At 34.6% G+C, this 18,660-nt stretch overlaps 1 protein-coding gene across 1 annotated transcript; it reads left to right on the forward strand.

Annotated features, from left to right (window-relative positions):
* The first annotated feature begins 5,548 nt into the window (after positions 1–5,548).
* Positions 5,549–13,910, forward strand: LOC113451885 (olfactory receptor 2AP1-like). Its single transcript, XM_087915938.1, has 2 exons — positions 5,549–5,568; positions 12,968–13,910. The coding sequence occupies exons 1-2, from the start codon at positions 5,549–5,551 to the stop codon at positions 13,908–13,910; spliced, it is 963 nt and encodes a 320-aa protein (XP_087772064.1).
* Positions 13,911–18,660: the final 4,750 nt, after the last annotated feature.

An 18,660-nucleotide genomic window follows, 5' to 3' on the forward strand; every position in this document is an offset into this window, starting at 1 on the left:
AGAGCAGTTCGGAGAACTGGACAATACCACCTCTGATTGGAGATTTTACAGTATCCTTCCCCTGCCACACCCACCAAACCACGCCCACAGAACCGGTAGTAAAAAAAAAATTGAATCCCACCACTGATCCAGAACCCTAAGCCTAACCATAAAAGTTGATCCTGCTAGTAGCATATGCCTATCTGAAAGGCTAAGTAACGTGTTTTAGCATGTTTTAAGTAACATGCATGACTTAATCTTTCAATGAAAACATAAAACATGAATGTCTCATTAAACAGTTATGGTTTAGTTTTGGGAGGCACTCAGAGTTACTGTAAAGATTTGTGCTGATATAAATGTTTAAATATTAATGTTTCAGATGATATTCAAACACAGAGACAGATAATAGATAGATGACAGACAGACAGACAGATGCATGCTCAGAGGCATCTGTCTTGCTAGGATTGAGTTTAAACTGATTCCACCCATTCAAATCTTTAAAAAGTCAAATAACCAAACAACACTGCTTAGTCAACCAGAGTTGGAGATGTATAACTGTGAATCATCAATATACTGAGGATAACCTACACCATGTATTCTCCAAGCAGTTTCATATAAATGGTTAAAAAAAAGAATGGAAAGACTGAACTACTGAGAAACTTCTAGGACTAAGACACTCATGCTTCAACATTACCAAGTGTAGTCTTTGACAGACAAAGGAGGGAAACCAGTGTACTCACTCACAACCTCCAGAGCTTGTCCAGAAGAATGGATGTATTAAATGGGGTTGAGAGTCCTCAACAAGTCATTCACAATTACAACCAAAGTCTGTCTCAGTGCTGTAATCTACCTGAAAAGTTTACAGTTGGGCCATTTCATATCACTAGCTGATCTATCTTTCCCCAATAGGGGAATTTGATAAGCAGGTGAAAATTGTTTTAACAACTTGGGTGCAGGAGTGGGATTCTACCAGTTTGCACCTATTCACTAGAACTGGTTGTTAACATTCTCAGCAGTTCGGAGAATTGGTTGTTAGAAGAAATTACTGGCCTAATCCTGTAAGGAAGGCAGGAAGTAAACAGTCTGGTATTGCTTACGGAAACTGCCTCTCCATTAACTCTTATTACATTCTTGGCAGGACTAGACTTCCTGACTCAGGAACGTCTCTGCAGTTTTTTTCCCCTCCTTTTCTGGTACTTTGATTGTGTGAAGTGACCATTCAAAGTTACAATGGCACTGAAAAAAGTGACTTATGACCATTTTTCACACTTACGACTGTTGCAGCATCCCCACAGTCATGAGAGGCCAGGCAAGGAGATATGTGCCTCAATGTGAGTGATATTGCCACTCCCAGCCAATAATATGACCACCAAGCCATGTCCACCCAGTCACATGCCCACCAACTAAGCCACACCCACAGAACCAGTTGTTAAAAAATTTGAATCCCACCCTTGCTTGGGTGTTGTCGTTTTTTGTTTTTTTTATTGTGAACTGTTTATTTGAAATATACTATATCTTTAAAAACACTGTCAAGGTTGTTATATAGAAAATGCAATCTTAGAGCAAATCTTTTGGGGAAATAGCAGCAGGCTTATGCTATTGAATTAGGGTTTGATAATGTTGCAAGATCCAGTCTGAATTAGTTATCAGGAATAGGGTTTAGCCTTCCAAGTTTTCGGACCTATGCTGGAACCTATCATCAGAAAACTTTTCTTTACTAGAATGTATCTCAGCACAATTAAGCCAAAGTCAGTTTCTTTTAGAAACAATTGGATGCATTTTTATTAGTTGTGTGCTAAAGACAGAAATTAATAAAGCCAGTGGTGGGCTGCTGGATGGTCGGCAGGGTTCAGGTGAATCCCTAGCTGTGATCTCTGGATGGGCCCACCCATCTACCCTTGAACTATGCTTTTCCTAAATAACAATTGTTTTCCCCTGCCCAGGCTGTCCAGGTGAGTTCCATGCTACCCTTTTGTACTCACCGGAGCTGCCTGAGTCAATTAACTGCCTGTTTAAACCTACATTTCAGTCCCAAAGCATATGCACTCATGACCAACGAACCCCTTGTCAATGAAAGTGCAGCCCATCTCTGAATAAAGCTGAAAAATTAATTATATGAATCTAAGAAGAACTTATGATGGATGCAGTTATTGAGAAGAAAACAAAGATGAAGTGCAGAAGGAAGACACAGAAACAGGAAAAATATGTCTAAATTTAGTTGACTTTATTGTCATTGCACCTCATATAATGAAATCAAACAGCATCTTCAGTACACATAATGACCATGAGCATGAAAATAAACACAAACATACATCCTTCACCCTTCACACATTGAACTGAAAACCCCTGACACCACACCAACACTGCACTTTTGCAGTAGAATTCCAAAGAGCTACTGCCATTTTCCAGCTTATTTGTCCTTGTTTTTATTATTCTGTACCATCTGTCAGATGGTATTAGTTCAAAAAAAGGGTTCCCAGGATGAGATGGATCTCTTAGAATGTTTTGAACTTTCTTAAGGCACTGGGAGCTATAAAGCTCTCCCAAAGAGGGGAGAGGGCAATAATCTTCTGGGCAATGACATTAACCCTCTGGAGTGCTTTCCTGTCTGCCACTGTGCAATTGGCAGACCATACAGAGATGCAGTATGTTAAAATGTTCTCTATGGGGCAGCGGTAGAAGGTCACCAGCAGTTTTTCATTCAGTTATTGTTTTCTGAGAAGTCTCAGGTAGTAAAATACCTGCTGGGCCCTTTTGACCAGGGCTGCAATGTGGGCACCCCAGGTCAGGTCTTCTTTTAGGGTAACACCCAGAAACTTTAAACTGGCCACTTGCCACTTGGTTTCTATTGATAAGCAAGGGCTGGATGTCTGATCTGTTCCTTCTATAATCCATTATAAGCTCCTTGATCTTATTGGTGTTGAGGACCAAGTTAATGCACAGCTAGTAAAATATTCAAATAGTAAAATTTATCAAAATAATATAGCTTGTTATGAGTTTCTCAGATGCTCAATATGTTAAGGAGAAGGAAGATTGTTTTTCTGGGATTTGGGAAGATTCCCAAGCTACAGTTTTTTGTATTTCTAATATTTCTAATCATCTATGTTTCTACTATGGCTGTCAATTTTCTCATCATTCTTCACATAATAATTGTTGAAGAGCTGCAAATTTTCAAGTATTTCTTCCTGAAAAATTCCTTGTTTAGAGATATTGTATAGTTAAACCTTATTGTCCAAGATACTGCCTACTTTTCTGAAAGGAAATAAAATCATTTATCTAAAATGATGTATTGCACAATGGTGTATTTCATTCCTTTTGCTGGTTAGATGGAATATTAAAAAGATATAAATGATACAAAGATAAAATATATAATAAAGATAAAAATTAATTGCTTTATGGGATCAGCATTAAGGCAAATCAAAATTGAATTGCTTTTAAAAGTTTCTGGTTTGGAAAATCAGCTTTCCATTGCAGTAATTTTAAAGATTGACATTGTATTATATGATTAATTGATTAATGGTGTCCTGGTTTTCTCATGAACCTCAGAAAATGCCTACAGGTTAATATGAAACTGAAGAAAACAGAACTATGAATAAGCACATGCAAATTGATTTAGATCAGATCAATTAACCATTAACATGAATTGATTGGAGAACAATTTTTATTTCTTTATATAAAGCTGCAACAAAATTTTCATTTTCAATTCCTTGATCTGCTTTGTTTTCAATCATGTTATAATTATCCATGTTGCTATGACTGTTTTTTTTTATTCTAAGGAAATCCTGTTCATACACCTTTCCCATTCCATAAAACATGGATAAAATTTGTATAACCCAATGCAAATAATATTTTTAGAATGGTTCAAATTCTGATTTTCCAGAGGATGAAATGTATGTAATGCTTCTTGCAATTCAATCTTTCTTAAAAATACAGATTCCAAAAAGAAAAAAAAGAAAAGAAATTGTACAAAAACAAAGATAGGCAAAACATTAGAAAAGAAAAAAGACAAAAACAAAACAAAACAAAAACACATATATATATTATTCTCCCTAATTGAATATTGATAAATATATTGAAATATTTAGGCAAAATAAGCATCATTAGTTTTATTTTGTTCTGATTTATTTTTATTTGTATTTATTTTTTGTTTTGTTTTTTCATTTTATGCTATACAATATTGTAATGATCTAAGATTATAATAAAACTTATTTATTTCACTACTCAGTGCAATTATTTATTATTTGAAGTAAAAGTAACTAAAAAACTAAAATATTCAGAATATATATGAAAAATACATATTAACTTATATAAGTTATCACCAGCAGAGTCAGGTCTTCAAGCCCTTATGGAAGGTTGAAAGATGGGAGCCTCAAGGATAATGCACCAAAATCTATCTATCTATCTATCTATCTATCTATCTATCTATCTATCTATCTATCTATCTATCTATCTATCTGTCTATCTATCTATCTAGCAATTAATAATAAGAATACAACAGTATTATATTTGTTTCATTTTAATTAGGTACAGATCACCAAGACAAAGACTTTCATTTGTTTGTTTTTTCTCCCACAGTGGCCCTTTTATTATGCAAAAATTAATCTTATTGCTAATTCTATTACTGTTTCTATTTTCCTGCCTATCCTATTGTAGTTTCTATTTTCGCACCTATCCTACTGTAGAACCTTTTTATTAGTATAAATTTACAACTATTTGTTTATAATTTAGGGGGGCATGATGGTTCAGCAGTTAAAGGCGCTGAGCTTGTCACTGGAAAACTGACAGCCCATGTTTGAAATCCAAGTGCCAACAATGCAATGACCTCCCATTCCTTGCCCCAGCTCCTGCCCACCTAGCAGTTTGAAAGCATGTAAATGTGAATAAATAAATAGGTACTACTTTGGTGGGAAGTTAACAGCATTCTGTGTGCCTTTGGTATATATTCATGCTGGTTTTCTAGCTCGACTCATTTCTTGCCACACCAACCCACAGATTTTATTTCTGATCATTTATGAGATCCACAATTGAAACGAAAGCAGACTGTTTTAAACTTTGTTTCCAGGCAGCACCAAAGATCTGGAGCTCAGGAAGACAAGGGAAATGCCTGCTCAATCTGCATTGTGATTTCATTCTTCTATAAACAGGAGTGTTAATAGTGAAATAATAGAATTATTAATAATACAAGTGAACTCAAAGTTTGGTATCATTTAAACTCCACTTCTTCCCTCAAGGAAAAGACCAGAGATAGATGAGCAAAAGTTCCAAAACTATTATCAAAGCCAATTCTGACAATAATTGCAGAAAATTGATGGACCCCTCTTTTCCCCACTGTGTCCCTGTTTCTCTCCTTCTCCCCATTTCCTCTCTTCCTTCATCCCTTTCTTTCATTTGTTTTCAACATTAACCAAGCCCCTCAATATATTTTGGATTAGATTGAAAATTGCTACTTTATTTTTTACTCTTCTCAAAGCTTTCTTTACATCTTTGTTTCTCAGGCTATATATAAGGGGGTTAACAAATGGTGGAAGAATTGTGTACAAAAGGGAACAAACTTTGTTCATTGAAGTGGATGGTGGCAAAAGATACACTGTTATTAATGAGCCATAATATATGGAAACAACAGTGAGATGGGAAGAACAAGTAGAGAAGGCCTTTTTCCTTCCAGTACGGGATGGAATTCTTAGAATGGCTATTATAATATATATATAGGATGCCAAGGTTATTAGAAATGGAGGCATAGTGTAAATAAATAGTAAGATTAAATTTGTATGTTCCACCAAATATGTGTCACTGCAAGAAAGTTCTTTAAGTGGAACAGAATCACAAAAGTAATGATCTATTTCATTAGGACCACAGTATTTTAACTGCAGCATTGCCGCCATTATTACAGAAATGCCTATGAAGCCATTTGTCCAAGATATTGCTGCTAACTGGACACATTTCCTGGTATTCATAACTGTTGCATAATGCAGTGGTTTACATATGGCTAAATACCTGTCATAAGACATCACAGATAGCAAATAACATTCCGTTCCCAAGCAATAACCGAAAAAAAATAATTGCAGAAAGCAGTTGGTGAATGAAATTGCTTTTCCATTCATCAATAGTGTAGTTAACAGTATGGGACTAAGAGTTGAGCTGTAGCAGATCTCTAGGCATGCCAAGTTACAAAGGAAGAAGTACATGGGTGTGTGAAGATGCTGGTCAATTACAACAAGAACAAAAATGAGAAGATTCCCTGTCATTGTAAAAATATAGGTAAAGAGGAAAGCCAGAAATGGAAGGAACCACAGATGTTCCAAATTTTGGAATCCCAGGAGAATAAATAGAGTTACACGAGTTTGGTTTTCTCTTTGTTCTTCATCCATTCTTAATCTTCTTTTCCATGGGTCTATTAAGATAAATGACTGATGTGATATTGTAGTAGGAAACAATTACCAATGTCAATGCACTCTTTTTCATTTTGAATAATTAGAAATTAAAAGAGACATATCTGAGTGAGGTTTAATTTCTGGTGTCTAAGACAGACATAGCCATACAATTCAATTTTTCAGAATTTGTCTTGTAATTCACTTTTTCGGCAATATTTGTTTACTTTCTGCTCTCATGTACCTCCCAGGTAGTCCCTGAAAGTAAACATAGGCAAACCCTGAATCTTTCATTTATCTTATACACAGAATATATCTCCAAATTTCATATCATAGACTGAATTATTAATTTAATTACCTTTGCTCTGAGAAAACAAAATCATGGTTTAGTAGTTTGATCAGCCGTGCTTAGCTGGTAAATCTTTCTAAATCATAATATAAACATTGCTGATTTGGGGCCATGAAGTTCCTATTAAAATTATCTCTTTGGGAGATGGTTATGATTATAGTCATATTTAAGTACTATCAGAGTTGAAATTAAAGTTCTATAATTGATACGATAATTTCAATTGAGGTTTAAAATGATTATGATTGTGATTATGATGTTGATTATGATATAGTAAGTACAATTCTGTTCTCTCAAACTTTTTTTTTTAACTTTCAGGATTAGCCTCCTTTTTTTTAAATAGTTACATGGAAGTTGAGCATATACTGATTTTCTAGCTTCCCATTCCTTGATACTTCTATTGCAAGATGACCAAAATAAATAAATTTTGATAGTATGTAGAGTTGTAAAACAAATAGAATTGTCATACAAACTAATTTCCAATGAATCAGATAATCACTTTTGCAAAATAATTAGAACATTGATCGGTATTTATTAACATTCAGGAAAGATGGGCTGACCCTTTGTTCCCTGCAAGGGAGAAAAATAATAGCAACATCAATTCTGCATCCAGCCAACTTCCATTCTTTTGTTTTTTTCAAAAATGGTATATTTACCCAATAAAAATAGTGATTGGAGTTTTAAGAATATTCAAGAACCAGTAACAAAGAAACAAAAAGAAAGGCAAAAAAAAAGGTAACCTACAGATATTTAATAATTAAAATTTCAATAAATAAATAGCACATTATTTATCCTAGTATGAAATATTTTGTTGGAAAAGTAAGTTACTTTTGTTATTCTGATAATCACTTAAATGTGTTTCAACAATGAAGAATGTGCAAATCATATATATTAATAATAAAATGATAGGAGCTAAAGTTAGGATATTGATTTGCAAGACTTGTTTTCTTTCTTTCTTTCTGATTTTATTGAAATAACTAATACATAAGCATAAATCTTACTTGCAATGTTTCTGTATCAGTAATTTCTACTTTCATTATATGTTAATATTGTAACTTTAATGATGAAAAATAGATCCAGAACTCTGAATGTTGCAGGTTCTTTGTCTTTATTGTGTCTTCATTGAAAGTCCAACTTTTCCTCCTTTGAACTTAGTATATAAGTTATTAAGTAACTAATGGATAGCATCTCACATGGAGACAAATTAGCGAGATATCCCAAGATATTTAGAAGCTAAGTTCTACTAAAAATATGGAAAATAGGAGATCTCAGGGGAAAATCAACAAATATTGAAACATCAAAATCTAGCAGGCATCTCTGGTGCTCAGTACTTTGGGTATAATTGACATGTGGACCTCAATTAATCTGTGTGATATCTGGTTTTAATTTTCAAATTCTATGGTTGAGGTGAATGGTAAAATTGTGACATAAACCTTGAGCTGAAAATAAACACAACTGAAACTCCAAATAAACAAACTGAGAAATCTTGACAGTTGCTGGAAATTTAAATTTTAAAACCTGATGGGAATCATTGGCATGAATTAATTAGTCTAGAAAGGAAATTGTTATTCCCAGTAATGGGATATTTGATATTTATTTACTACTTGGAAAATGAAGAATGAAGAAGTCAAACAAAACAAAAGAAGTGGCTCTCATAGCTAGGAAAAAAAAAGTATTTGGCTATAATGGCATTATAGATCAACTTCCCTTCAATAGGATTATCTAAAATTTGTTTTAATCACACTTGGGCATAGGAAGAGGTAGCTGATGATATTTATGATTAAGTTCATTTTGAAGTCACGAGAACATGCAAGATGTGGTACTTGTGATTGGGGCAAAAGCTGGACTTTGTAGAAGTGGGATAGAAAGAATGTTGATCCTTCTGAAATTTGGTGCTGAAGAAAACTGCTAATAATATCATAGACAACCAAACTAATGCACTACAAAACAAATCAAAATAAAGGGTTTTTTTTTTTTTTGAGGCCAAATGACCAAGCTACTTTAGATACATTATGCAAGTGTTACTTCTCTAGAGCAGGGGTCACCAACCTTTTGGACCTCAGGGACCACCAAACTCATACTTTTAAATCCCGAGGCCCACTAATATGAATTATTTTAAAAAGATAATATATTTAATATAAAAAAAAATATTTTTTATGTTAAACATAAACGTAAATGGGAATTGTGGGGCACAGTGAAGGGAAAGGGATGGCTTCTTTCATCCTTTGGGTTTGGGGGGGGATGCAAAGTCCTGGTATTTTGTCTTTGTTAAGAGTAATGTGTAACTAACCCTATACTTTCACACTTATGAAAGTTTGTCAGCAAGCACGAAATACCCATTTCCACTCCATTTTCATTCCAGTCATTACAGGACAAACATTTGAATGCACAGTACTATCTAACATTTTCCTGATATAGGTCACTCTGAAGAAGTCAAGCCATGCAAATTCCCCCCCGCCCCCAGCAGCAATGGATCTTTCCCTCCTCCATCTCCCTCTCCCCCTCCCTCCCTCCCTCTCTCTCTTTCTCTCTCTCTCTCTCTTCCTTCCACCCCCACCACCTTGAGGCTGGAAAGAAAAGAGACAGAGACATACAAATCCACCCCCCCATGAATTTAATTCCCCAGCAGCGATGGATCTCTCTCTCTCTCTCTCTCTCTCTCTCACACACACACACACACACACACACACACACCAAGGCAGCCCATTCCTAGCCTGCTTTGAGCTTAGAGGGAGGGGGACAGAGATCGATCTAACCTGAGGGGTGGTGATTTTCTTTCTCTTTCTCCCTCACACCCCTCAACCCCCTCCAAGGCAGCCCCATTCCTAGACTGCTTTGAGTTTCATTCTCAGGCTGCATGAAAGGAAAGCAGCAGAAGACTTTCTTTCTCTCCCCCAAACTCCATCAGAAATGAGTCTTTGCAGCCTCTTGGAGCAGGATGCCTTGCAGGGTCCCAAAGATTCATTTGTGGCAAAGTTTGGGGGATAGAAAGACTTTTGCTGCTTTCCTTGCATGCAGCCAAAAGCAGAAGACGAAAGAAGCAACCCGGTGGGCAGACCAGTTCCCCCCTCCCCTCACTACCTCATGTAGTGTTCCCGGGCCATGTGGGTGGCACAGCCTTGTATTCCCCTGCAGTCTGGAATAATTGCTTTGGGGGGTGCTTTGGGGTGGCATTCCTAGCCTGCTTTGAGCTCCGTTCTTAGAGGAATGGGGGCAGGGAGATCGATCTAACCTGAGGGCTGGTGATTTTCTTTCTCTCTCTCCCTCACACACCCCCACCCCCTCCAAGGCAGCCCCATTTCTAGCCTGCTTTGAGTTCTGTTCTCAGGCTGCATGCAAGAAAAGCAGCAAAAGTCTTTCTTTCTATCCCCCAAACTCTGCTAAAAATGAGTCTTTGGAACCCTGCAAGACATCCTGCTCTAAGAGGCTGCAAAGACTCATTTCTGGCAGAGTTTGGGGGTTAGAAAGAAAGACTTTTGCTGCTTTCCTTGTGTGCAGCCAAAAGCAGAAGTGGAAAGAAGCAACCCGGTGCCCAGGTAAGTTCCCCCCTCCCCCCTTCCCTCACTACCTCATGTTGTTCACAGTGCAAGCGACCCAAGCATTGTGTTCCTGGGCGGCACAGCCTTATGTTCCCCTACAGCCTGGATTAATTGCTTTGGGGGGTGCTTTCTCTGAAGACCACCAAAATTTTCTCGTGGATCACCAGTAGGCTGTGGCCCACCGATTGGCGACCACTGCTCTACAGAATACATTAATGCTGGTAAAAGTGGAAGGAAAGTCAAAAATATATCAAGGTGGATGTATTGACTGGGTGAAGGGTTAGAAGATTGGAAGGATCAGTTGGGGACAGATAGTCATAGAGAAAACCTACCTATGTGGTCTCTAAGTCTTAATATCACATTCATGTCATAAAAGTTTCCATTATCCACAGGGAGAAACCATCCCTTTTTATCTCTGGACAGAAGTAATATCAAATCAATGACTAAGGAAATATATGTGCATTTATGAAGCATTATTTCCCCAGTGATTGACTTATTTATTCTTTCTGCTTCTTCATATAACAAGCATGCTGAGAGGATTCTATTTTGAGATATTCCGTTGAGGGAACTATTCACACTTGTATCAATAGCATATTACTATTAAATCATGTACATAAATATGCTATTCTTGTGATTAAGTCTATGGTTTTCAAAATGTGTTCCTAAATATACAGTACAGATGAACCCTAGGTAAGAAAAATTGACTTTATTTATTTATTTATTTGCTTGTTTATTTGCTTGTTTATTTGTTTATTTATTTCCCATCTCACTCACAAGGTGGCTCTGAGCAGTGTCCAGGCACTCACATAAAAGTTTAAAACCCATATGAAATATGATGTATCAATAAAAAGAGTACATGAAAGAATAGAATAAGTTAAATCTTAAATGCTAAGAGGTAGGAATGCTGTCAACTCCATTAAAGCCCAAAATAGTGGGAGCTCACCTGGAAGGAGGATATTCCAGAGGGTGGGGAAAATGGTGGAGGAAGCCCTCCTCCTAAATCATGGTAGTCAATCTATTGAATGTTAAGTAAAAAATGTTTTGTGCTGAACATCAATGTTCTTACACATTTGTGAATAATGTAGTATAACATAACTTTCTGTCACCAAGAAAGAAATAATTTGTATTGTCCTAAAGAATCTATATTTTGTTCTGCTTGTGAAAAAGAAAAAAATACACAGAGACAAACATTTTAATAAGCTGCAGAAAGGTAAGAACTTTTAGATTGTGCAAATGCCCTTCCACTCCTCATTACATAACTATTTGTTGTTCCTAATGTGTTTCTTATCGATTAAAAAAATACCTTAAGTAAGTCTATATTATAAAAATGGAAAAGTAATATTGCTTGAACAACTTTTTAAAGAGAGACAGGGAAAATATAAAATTTCATCTACATGCAACATTTCCATTCAGTAAGGGATTCCATAGAGATGGATGCCATAGAGAGAGTGTCTCAAACTGAACTATTATTTCCTTGAGGAAAAAGAACAAAACATTTCACTTCTCATTGAAGTAGCTTCAATGTGTGTGTGGGGGTGGGTGGGTGGGAAATAGAAGAATAGATATGTACAGTTCAGACGCCTTTTGAAAAAAGCACTTTAGAGGCAACTATGATCTGGGTGACTAAGAATCTTCAAAGACACATAGAGGGAAATGGAGAGGGGAAGAGAGGGAGAGGGAAAAGGGGAGAGAGAGAGGGAGAGGGAGGGAGGGATAGAGGAACATCTGATGGTTCAAAAATATGTAATGGCTAGAAACAGTGAACTAATGTCATCTTCCATTAACTGTGAATATACAGGACACTCTTATCTAATTTGCATTGTAAATAAAAGAATAAAAAGACTAACATAAAAGATATGTATCTATCTATCTATCTATCTATCTATCTATCTATCTATCTATCTATCTATCTATCTATCTATCTATCTTTGAGAGATAGATAAAATGACATTGAAGTCCTCTTCTGAAAACAGTCTTAAATACTAACAAGATTTTTTTTTAAATGGAGATTAAGTGGCTTTATAAATCTAAACTATTACCTATAAATAAATAAAAAGATACAAACACAGTGGTGGGATTCAAATTTTTTTACTACTGGTTCTGTGGACGTGGCTTGGTGAGCGTGGCAGGGAAAGGATACTGTAAAATATCCAATCAAAGGTGATATTTGCCAGTTTTCCAAACTACCCAAAATTTCCACTACCATTTCTCCAGAAATTCACCAATGAACTGGATAATTTTTTTACAGTCAGTTTGTCTCAACGCTAGGAAAGCAGTTCCCAAAGTCATAGAGCTTAACCGTTCTTTTAATAATAAACTGATAACTTACCATCCCAGACAAGCTATCCTTTGTTTTTCAGGTTGCTTTTGAAAGTAAATTTGATGATCTGTTCAAGAGTGAACTCTTTCATGCATTGTGAATATAGTTTAGCATTGTAGAAACTCCCACAATATTTTATTTATTTTGTACTAAAATCAAATACATGATTAAAGTCTAAATACATGTCATTCCAATATTAAATGTGATCTCTCAGCACAGGGATAGGAAAAAATGTTTGACAGATTCCTTATTTCCATTCACAGGATTCTTTATCTTGTTCCAAGGTATTTAATTTAAGGTATATAAACTTCAGGGAGCCATCTGAAAAAAAAGAAACAAGTTATCTATGATAACATCCCTAATTTTATATTTCTTTTTTGACAGAATAAAAAGTTCTTATTTCCATGATGATCAGAAATCAAACAAAAATTGCAGAATTTGTCCTTCTAGGATTTGGGGAATACAGTAAAACACAGACACTTCTTTTCCTGATCTTCCTAATAACTTATGCAGTATCTGTAACTGGAAACACTCTTATTGTGGCACTAGTTATCTTTGATCGTCGCTTTCATACACCCATGTATTTCTTCCTGGCGAACCTTTCCTTCTTGGAGGTTTTCTATAGTTCCAATATATTTCCAAGATTGCTTTATGCTCTTCTTACTGGAAATAACATGATTTCAGTTAGCAGCTGCTTCACACAGTGGTATCTCTTTGGTTCCTTAGAGGCTACAGAATGTTGCTTACTTTGTGCAATGTCCTATGACCGATATCTAGCTATCTGTAAACCACTGCACTATGCAACAATTATGCAAGCCCAAACTTGTGTCCAATTAGTTGCTGCATCTTGGATAAATGGATTTATAACTATTGTGACATTATTTCATCTCATGTTACAGCTAACGTTTTGTAGCTCAAATGAAATGGATCATTATTTTTGTGACTACTTTTCACTTCTTAATCTCTCTTGCACTGACACTAACTTGATAGAAATTATTGGTTTTATTGTGGCTGTACTATTCACACTTCCACCTTTTCTCCTAACTCTGATCTCTTACATATATATCATAGCTGCTGTATGGAAAATTCCTTCTACCACTGAAAGACAGAAGGCTTTTTCTACCTGTTCCTCTCACTTGATTGTGGTTTCAATTTTTTATGGTTCTCTCATGATTGTGTATATGCTACCAAAGAATAATGTCAATAGAAACATAGAAAAAAATTCCTCTCTGTTATACACAGTTGTGCCCCCTTTCACCAATCCTTTCATATACAGCCTAAGGAACAAGGAAGTCAAAGAGGCACTGAAAAGTAATATTAAAAAGCTTGTGCAATACAAAGTCCCCAAAACTAATTAATATAATAAATATATAATAAAAGAAAAACACCACATAAACTTCTTTTTTTTCCAAGCATGTATGTATGTATGTATGTATGTATGTATTTATTTATTTATTTATTATATGGCATGTGTTAGCCAGGGATCAACAAGGAGGCTGCCTCTTTGAAAGGAATTTTTATGGGCGGTGTTATCTTTACCCACAGGACAACTTAATGCCGGTAGGCAATCAGGGGAAGCTTCTTTCTTGTCCCTCTATAGTTTATTTGCTCATGGGAATTGAGCTGCAAAGCTGTCAGTCTTGGTGGTGAGCAAGCCCAGCATCTTACCATGTGAGCCACTTCTTGAGTTTGACAAAATAGAATAGAATAGAATAGAATAGAATAGAATAGAATAGAATAGAATGGGATGGGATGGGATGGGAGGGGAGGGAGGATAGAGAAGAGAAGAGAAGAGAAAAGAAGAGAAGAGAAGAGAAGAGAAGAGAAGAGAAGAGAAGAGAAGAGAAGAGAAGAGAAGAGAAGAGAAGAGAAGAGAAGATTTGGCCATCTGTGTTTAGATGTACGAGGAATTTGTCTCAAGTGCAGAATCTCTCCATGTACATGCAAAGCCACAGAATAGTATTAATCACAATAATGTACCAGCAAGGGAGGGTAATAGAGAAGATGAGAAGGTTATTAATAATAATACAGTCATACAACGTGGATGAAGACTGTATTGTGTGGATTAGGTGTTCAGCAAAGTGATGGCATGAGAGAAAAAATGTCTCTTCATCTAGTTCTTTTGGATGTAAAGCCCTATAACAGCATCCCAAGGGGAGGAATTGAAACAGATTATGTCCAGGATGTGAAGGGTCTGTGGTTATTTTCTCAGCCCTCCTTCTGACCCATGCAATATACTATGCAATATACTTCTATGGAATGCAGACTGGTTGCAATTATTTCTTCTACAGTCCTAACAATCAGTTGGAATCTGTACCTATCATGTTTAATTCCTGTACCCCAGGCAGATATAAAAGTACAAATGATAGATTCAATAATTCCTGTGGAGAACTGTATTAACAGCTCCTGAGACTGTCCAAACTTTTTATGCATCAATTCTTCATGCATCAACAACAGGAAGAATATGACTAGTAATATATAGGAAAAAAAAATCTGGTTTGGGACTGCATACTCTTGAAATGTAAGGGAATCGTATATAGGGTTCTGGAAGACTCTACATGGCAATAGACTAAACAGCAGCCCATCTTTGTACTGTAATATTCCGGTAGAAATTTAACATCACAGTTGCCACTTTCACTAAATATGATTACCACATTGACACAATGGGAATCTCCCTGTAATCTAGTGAAACTAATCAGTTGTAATTTGTCTTTGTCCATGATTATTATTAAATAATGCTTCTACATTCCTGCATAAGTGTAATAATGAATTTGTGTACATCTACCTAAGAGGTTACATTTGTTTTATCTGTATTCTTCCTAATATACTTCATTTTTGTATACGGAGATCAGTTTTTTCTAATATACAATATGCATTATACATTACATTTATGTATATGGAGATCAGTTTTTTCTAATATAAATTATGATTGGTAATTTAATATATATCATTATTATGTTTTGAGAATTCTACAGCATAAATCCCCCCTTTTTAGAGAGTTTTGGAGAGCTTGTCAAATTAAAACATACTGTACATATTGTTTTTCCCCCCAGCTACAAACTTCACATTGTGGGCTTGCATGAACCGGCCTTTTATCTTTTTTTCAGATTGAAATTTCTGGATTCAAAAGCAGATTCAAACTATTTGATCCAACATTCAAGGGCAGAACTTTTTTAAAGGTATTTTATGATTTCAAATTCAATCTGAATTTTTTTATCCACAATCCATAATGGGGAAGCATTAGAGAAAAAAAATTGTCTTTTTTGTTACATGAGATTAAAATAGCAGAGTGAATGAATCTTTAGCCTATTAACCTTTAGATAAAAAAAGAAAAAGAATGAACAGTACATTAGCTTCCAATCATAACTCCCCCACCATCGGGGAGTGGGGAATAATTCATTGTGTTTATGTTTAGTTTTTGTGAAAATCCTGGAAGGATCTCATAATGCAGTTTAAAATATATTGGTTATTTATAATACTCTGAAAAGAAACAGATTGCTTGCATAACAACAGGATCAACCCTATCTTTACTGTTGGGATAAAACAAAACACCCATTTTAGGGATTTTTTTTAAAAATGTGAATGGCAATTAATTCTTTCCTAAATGACAGGTCATATGGTATGATTATTACTCTCCTGAAAAGAAGAAGTGCCATTTTTATAGTTCTCTTATAAGTCTTTAAAAGAGGCAATTTTTTTTCATCAATTTATGTTTCCGCCTTTAACAATGCTGATGCATGGTGTTTTAATTACATCAGTGGGAGTTTGTTTATTTGTTTATCTCCCTTAGCTGGCAGGCTAGGATTTCTGTATATAACTAATTAGCCAACAAAAAGAATAGGCAGTAATAGCCATATGTTTTGCAGTTTTATTTATTATTTGTCTCTTTATCGTTCACATTTATGAACTGTTGGCTTCATATGCAACAACAACAAAAAAAACTATTTTTCAGATATTCTGGCCAAATATATAAATTAATTTTTCTAAGGATACAGAGGCCTTAGATATGCAAAGTTCTTGAGGGATTTTCCCATAAAGGCTTTGAGAAATGCACAATGATGTAATATTTTGCTTTCCATATTAATCTATGTTTTTTCCCATCCAGTTCATTTTTGTTTGCTTTCAAAATAGATATCTGATGGTTGCATATCTACATTATCTTCTCCTTAATAAAAACCAACATTCTTGGACAGTAATACTATTCAGGTATCATTATTTTATACTTTTAGTTTAAATTTTATCATATCAAGATAAACAACAACATTTACATTGGTCTAAATTCTTCTGCATCGAAAAATAAAAACAAAAAGCCCAGAAGAAATTATTTTAAATTAAAACAAAAACAAACTAATTAAAACAAAGGCAGATTGATTCACATCTTTATATATTAACGTGTGGTAGTACATATTTATTCTGAATAAGATAAAAGGAAGGAATTTTTCACCATGAAATATTTCAACAGGGAATACCAAGCAGCAACAGAATGGTAACTAGCATTATATAAACTTTGTTTGTTATTTGGAAATAATTAAAGAATTGGTCTTCCAAACAAGAATGTTATGTAGAATGTTTCAAATATATAGCTAGCGATGTTCAGTTATTTCAGCAACCACCACAAATTTGGTGTCATTAGTGTCATTTTATATTAGTAGATTAAATTGGCACATTATAGTAAAGATAGCAGCATAGGTGCTGTAAAGGTATGTGGGAATGGTATTGAAAGACAAGAGGAAAGTTAGACTACATTCATGGAAAAGATATATCAGTTTGAAAATGCAAAGGGAAGCATTCCAGTAGGGACCTTCCCTCATGTTCCAGGGAATGAAATGAAAGTAGAGGAGGAATATGTTTAAACATACAATCTTGATTTTAAACTTTCAAGGTAGTCCAGATGAAGCATAACCATGAATACTAGCTGAATGTAAGGTTAGATTTGAAAGAATCTTGCTTAGGATAATATTTTGCATGATGCTTGTCTAGTCTGTAGCTCTTCCTCCTATCTCCTTAGGTCATTCCCACATACCATTCCAGGTGCCCAACAAATATAAAAAAATATTTTTGTTTTAGTTTAAGTGATTATACTTTTGATATTCTGTTATATCATTATTAGAATATAGTATAGATAAACCAAAAAATCTATTCATTATTATATTCTGAGCATTGGAACTATATAATTTATTGCCAGCTTTGTCCTTGAATACCTATTTTATCCTATATTTAATTATAAACTATGTAAACCGTAGTTTTTAATATTTTTTGATGGAGTCAAAAAGATTTTTTTCTGTTTAATATATTTGTGTATGCAAATGTAATTGCATGTGGAATGTAATTGTATGTGGAAATATTATTCAACATAAGATAGCTTCATAGAAAGCAGAAATGTTTTAAGCAGCATATAAACAAGAATTTTCATCTAAAAAGTGTTTTATGTTGTTATGATAATAACAATGTATCATAATGAAACTTATGTATGCTTCTTTTTAAAATACAATACAAAAATAAATATGTATGCATTTAATTGGGTTTAGAACAGTATTAGTTGAAAGGACATTAAACTGTTTTATTTGCATTAGATTAATTTATAGATTCACATTCTATCCTTCAAAATAATATGACAAAAATAGTCTTTGATTAGTTCCATGTTTTGCATCATGAACAATGGTCAATCCATTTAAATAAAATTGTCAGGAAAAGCAAAATATACATAAATATAAATATTTTGGGAGTATAAACAAATGAAATTCAGACATATAACATCTTTCAGCTATCTCTGTCAATCCTATTATTATAGGGTATAATAGGATCTATTTCAAGTATAGAAAAAAAATTAAAGTTTGTCAGTCAGATGATAGATAAGACATTAAACACTTTGACATGTTGGTCAAAATAAGAACAAACTAAGAAAAAAGCTTGAATATGTCTATGACAATATCTTTAGTTTGTGCATTTTTTCTCTTTTTCTTTTTTAAATAGGAAGTGGATTTCCTAATTGCCACAATGTTGGGGAATCAGACAAAGATAGATGAATTCATTCTGCTTGGATTTCATGAATTCTATGAATTTCAAACTTTTCTTTTTCTGAGTTTTTTAGTAATTTACATTGTAACC

Source organism: Pseudonaja textilis, chromosome Z (assembly GCF_049901715.1).
Source record: "Pseudonaja textilis isolate UNSWEBS1 chromosome Z, rPseTex1.2, whole genome shotgun sequence".
In the NCBI taxonomy this organism is placed as follows: Eukaryota; Metazoa; Chordata; class Lepidosauria; order Squamata; family Elapidae; genus Pseudonaja; species Pseudonaja textilis.